The 3410-nt window shown below is 50.7% G+C and overlaps 1 protein-coding gene across 1 annotated transcript in view; it reads left to right on the top strand.

Moving 5' to 3' along the window:
• Positions 1-1860, top strand: part of ARF1 (ADP-ribosylation factor 1) — a 3795-nt gene extending 1935 nt beyond the window's left edge. Inside the window, exon 4 of the mRNA XM_010143646.1 lies at positions 254-1860. Coding sequence (XP_010141948.1) covers positions 254-415 — 162 coding nt within the window. The 3' untranslated portion in view covers positions 416-1860. The remainder of the gene's footprint in view (positions 1-253) is intronic.
• The last annotated feature ends 1550 nt before the right edge of the window (positions 1861-3410 follow it).

Genomic DNA, 3410 nt, shown 5'->3' with positions numbered 1-3410 from the left:
GAACTGTAAGCGGTGCAGGTCAGCGCTGAGGAACTTGGGGACTTGATCCAAACGTGTGGCGTTAGACCTTCTGTCGGCATAGGGGAAATAGCTTGGGAACAGAAGTAATCCACTGAGCTGCTCTAAAAGAGAGGCTCCAAGAGCTCTTAGCTTCCTTTCAATGGCTTAAAGCCGACGGTCAAAAACGGTGTGGGGAGGTGGGCGTTTCTTCCTGGTGTTTAGAGCGCAAAGTGACTCTGGTTCCTTCCCTCAGGACCTGCCGAACGCGATGAATGCAGCGGAAATCACAGACAAACTTGGACTGCATTCCCTTCGTCACAGGAACTGGTACATCCAGGCAACCTGTGCCACTAGCGGAGACGGTCTCTATGAAGGACTGGACTGGTTGTCCAATCAGCTCCGAAACCAGAAATGAAACCATAAACCTTCCTCTTCCCTCTTTTTCCACCCCTCCCTCTTATTTCCTCCTCCTCCTCGCCCTTCGCTTTACTCTAATGTGGCAAACTGTGCTACTTTGTGGTATTGAGTGCCGGAAGCTGTTTTCATTTCTTTGTCACAGTATATATTGCATCATGCTGTAAATGTGGCAAATCCAAGCCTGAAAACAGTTAGGTTTCTTATTTAATGTAAATAGTTTTTGTTTCCAATGAGGCAGTTTCTGGTACTCCTATGCAATATTACTCAGCTTTTTTTATTGTAAAGAATCAACTCACTGGTTAGCGCTCGGAAGGGATTTCAGTGGGTTAGCAGAAGGGTTGCCAGTGGTCCTCGTGCTGTAGAGCTGAATCCCATCTCGGCTGGGTTGTGAGATCTGTGAGATCCATTTTGGTGGTTGGTTTTTAACCTGAATTCTGTATTTTTTTAAACAGTCAAGGAAAAGTAAAAACACTTCCACGCACCAACGTTTGACATAGCTTCTGCCGGACTAGCTCCGATGTGGTGACTTTTGATTCGTTTGCGATGGTGAAGCAACGGTTGACACCCGGTTAGCTTCATCTGCTTAAAGGCCAGATCGTAACTACCAGATCTGCGGCTTTTTCTGTAGCTCACGGTACGTGCTCGACCTGTTCCTACTCGTTCTGAGATTTGCCGGACCTGGTTTAGACGAGCTTTGCAGACTCACGCTAAACATCTGACTTTTGGTTCAGGTGAGATTTACCGCTTCCGTTGAACTTGAATCAGTTCCACAAATCAAGATAATTTTTTTTAGCCCGTCGCAGTTGTCCAAAAGTGTTTTTTACTTTTCTTGTGCGTAAACCACTCCAGAAGGCAAAACCTTTCCACAGAAAGCACAGCCTCTACTAGACCTAAGCTCTATAGGCAGAAAGTCCCGTACTTTACGTAAGAATCGCCATGAGAAACACCAGACATCTATGTATAGCGTCTAGAAAACAAAAAAGCATGAGAGTTTGGCGAGTCATTCCACTCTAGAAGTGCTCGACCCCATGTCGGAGCCATCCCGTGTCTGTATATGTGTGAAAACCCTGGGCATCCCTCATACTGCAAGGTTCAGATTTGCCATCCGAAAAAAAAAAACCAACAAAAAAAGACCTCTTTACTTTTTTTTCTTTTGTATTTTGATAAACACTGAAGAAGCTGGAGCTGTTAAAACTTTAACTCGAGGAACTATCAGAACTGGTTTATTTAGTGTTGTGGAAACCTTTATTGCTTTCAATACACAATTAGTAATCGACTGTTTTTGTATACTTCAGTTTTCATTTCGACAACCAAGCACTGTAATTAAAGCTGTTAGAATAAAACCTCTTAACTATTTCATGTTTTTTATGCCTTGCTGTTCATTCGATCATCTTGGCAGAATCATAATGAAATACTTGTTGAATAAAAAGTTTCATGAAACTTGCACTGGGATCACGGTGGTTTTGTATCCTCTTTGTACAGCGCCGGGCGCTCGGTTCACCCAAACCCAACCAGCCTTTCGCCACGTCACGGTTCGCCTGCGAATTTCAGCCCGTTTCCCCTATTTTCTGTGAAATGTAGGAGGCTCATTGGGCTCCGGCAGGGGCAGGGGTGGGCGGGCAGCATTTCTGCTGGCTGGTGAGAGTGGGCCCACTGCCTTGGGGGCATCTCTGGAGCTCCTTGAGTAGCCTCATCGCTTCCCCCAACAGCTTGTTCTTCCTACTGATCCCACGTGGTCTGTGAAATAGCATTTTGGGGGGGGGAAGTACAGAGTCCACCTTCCTAAACGCTGTGTTTTTGCATTTTTCCATTCTGCAGTTGCCTCCGGACTGGGGACAGCTCCCAGCTGATGATCCTGCTGTTCCCCATCAGCTGCGGCCTCTGGGCCTGCTGGCCAGCTGCTGGCAGCTTTCCTGGCTGGAGCTGCAGCCCCTTCCCCGTGGCTCTGGAAAACCGTAAGATGGGCACGGACTGTTCCCAGGTTAGAGGGTGATCTCCCCGGTGGGCAGACCTGGGGCTGCGGACAGGGATCGGAGCGGGGCGGAGGACACCATGGTGCTGCTCCCTCTGTTGACCTGGCGGCTGCTCTTGGTGTCCATGCAAGATCTACCTGATCTCCATGTTGGACCTGATGACCTCAGAGGTCTCTTCCAACCAAAACGAGTCTATGATCTGATCTCAGAACAGCCCACACTTCCCCTTGCTCCCCAGGTTTTGTTTCCTCTCTGAATCCTTCAAGGAGCAGCTGCTTGACGTGTGCACAGAGCATCCCTCACCCCCAGCGCGGGTTTGTTTAGGACTGTCCCTTCTTGCTCACGGAAGTTGGTGTCTTCTCTGCCCTGTCTTCAGCTGCTGGGAGGGCAGGTTGACCCAGGAAGGGCCGCCTGAGCCCTGACTCTCCTCCTCATGCTTGTCTCGGTAGTAGTAAAGGGTAAATAGTCTGAGGCAAACCCTGGGATTGCAAAGCTCCTGTAAATCAGGTTATTCTTCTGAAGCTGCTCATCCTGCCTTGAATTTCAAGCTCTGAATCAGGAGCTTTGCATGGGGCAGGACATCTCAGCAGTGCCCTCTGCCCAGGGAAGAACGGGCTTTGCTGTGGGCTCGGCCGGGCCCCCAGGGGTTGTGGTCACCTATCGGGCTGGGCTGGAGGCAGCTCACACCCAGGCAAAGGGCGAGCAGCTGCTGCGGTTCCTCCCCAGGCCACCCGGGAACCAGTGCAGCAGCGCGGCAGCCAGGGCGGAACAGGGGGAGTGCAGCGCTGGGGTGGGGATGGAGTTCCCCTTAAGCACAGCCCTGCTCCTCCATCCCCACCCCTGCCCTGCACTGGGATGCTCCCAGCAGGCAGCTGGTCCAGGCACTAACCTGGACCCCCAAAATCCCCTGGAGGGTGACCCCAAGCTCAGTGAGGAAGGGTCAGAGCTTCTTGCCAGAGGGGGCGTGCGCTGAGGCTACCCTGCTTGTGCCACAGACTGGTTTGGGTTGAAGGGACCTTC

The sequence above is a fragment of the Buceros rhinoceros genome, unplaced genomic scaffold (assembly GCF_000710305.1).
Source record: "Buceros rhinoceros silvestris isolate BGI_N320 unplaced genomic scaffold, ASM71030v1 scaffold10399, whole genome shotgun sequence".
Classification (NCBI taxonomy): Eukaryota; Metazoa; Chordata; class Aves; order Bucerotiformes; family Bucerotidae; genus Buceros; species Buceros rhinoceros.
Note: the sequence above shows the minus strand (reverse complement) of the source record. Positions and strands in the feature narration are given on the sequence as shown.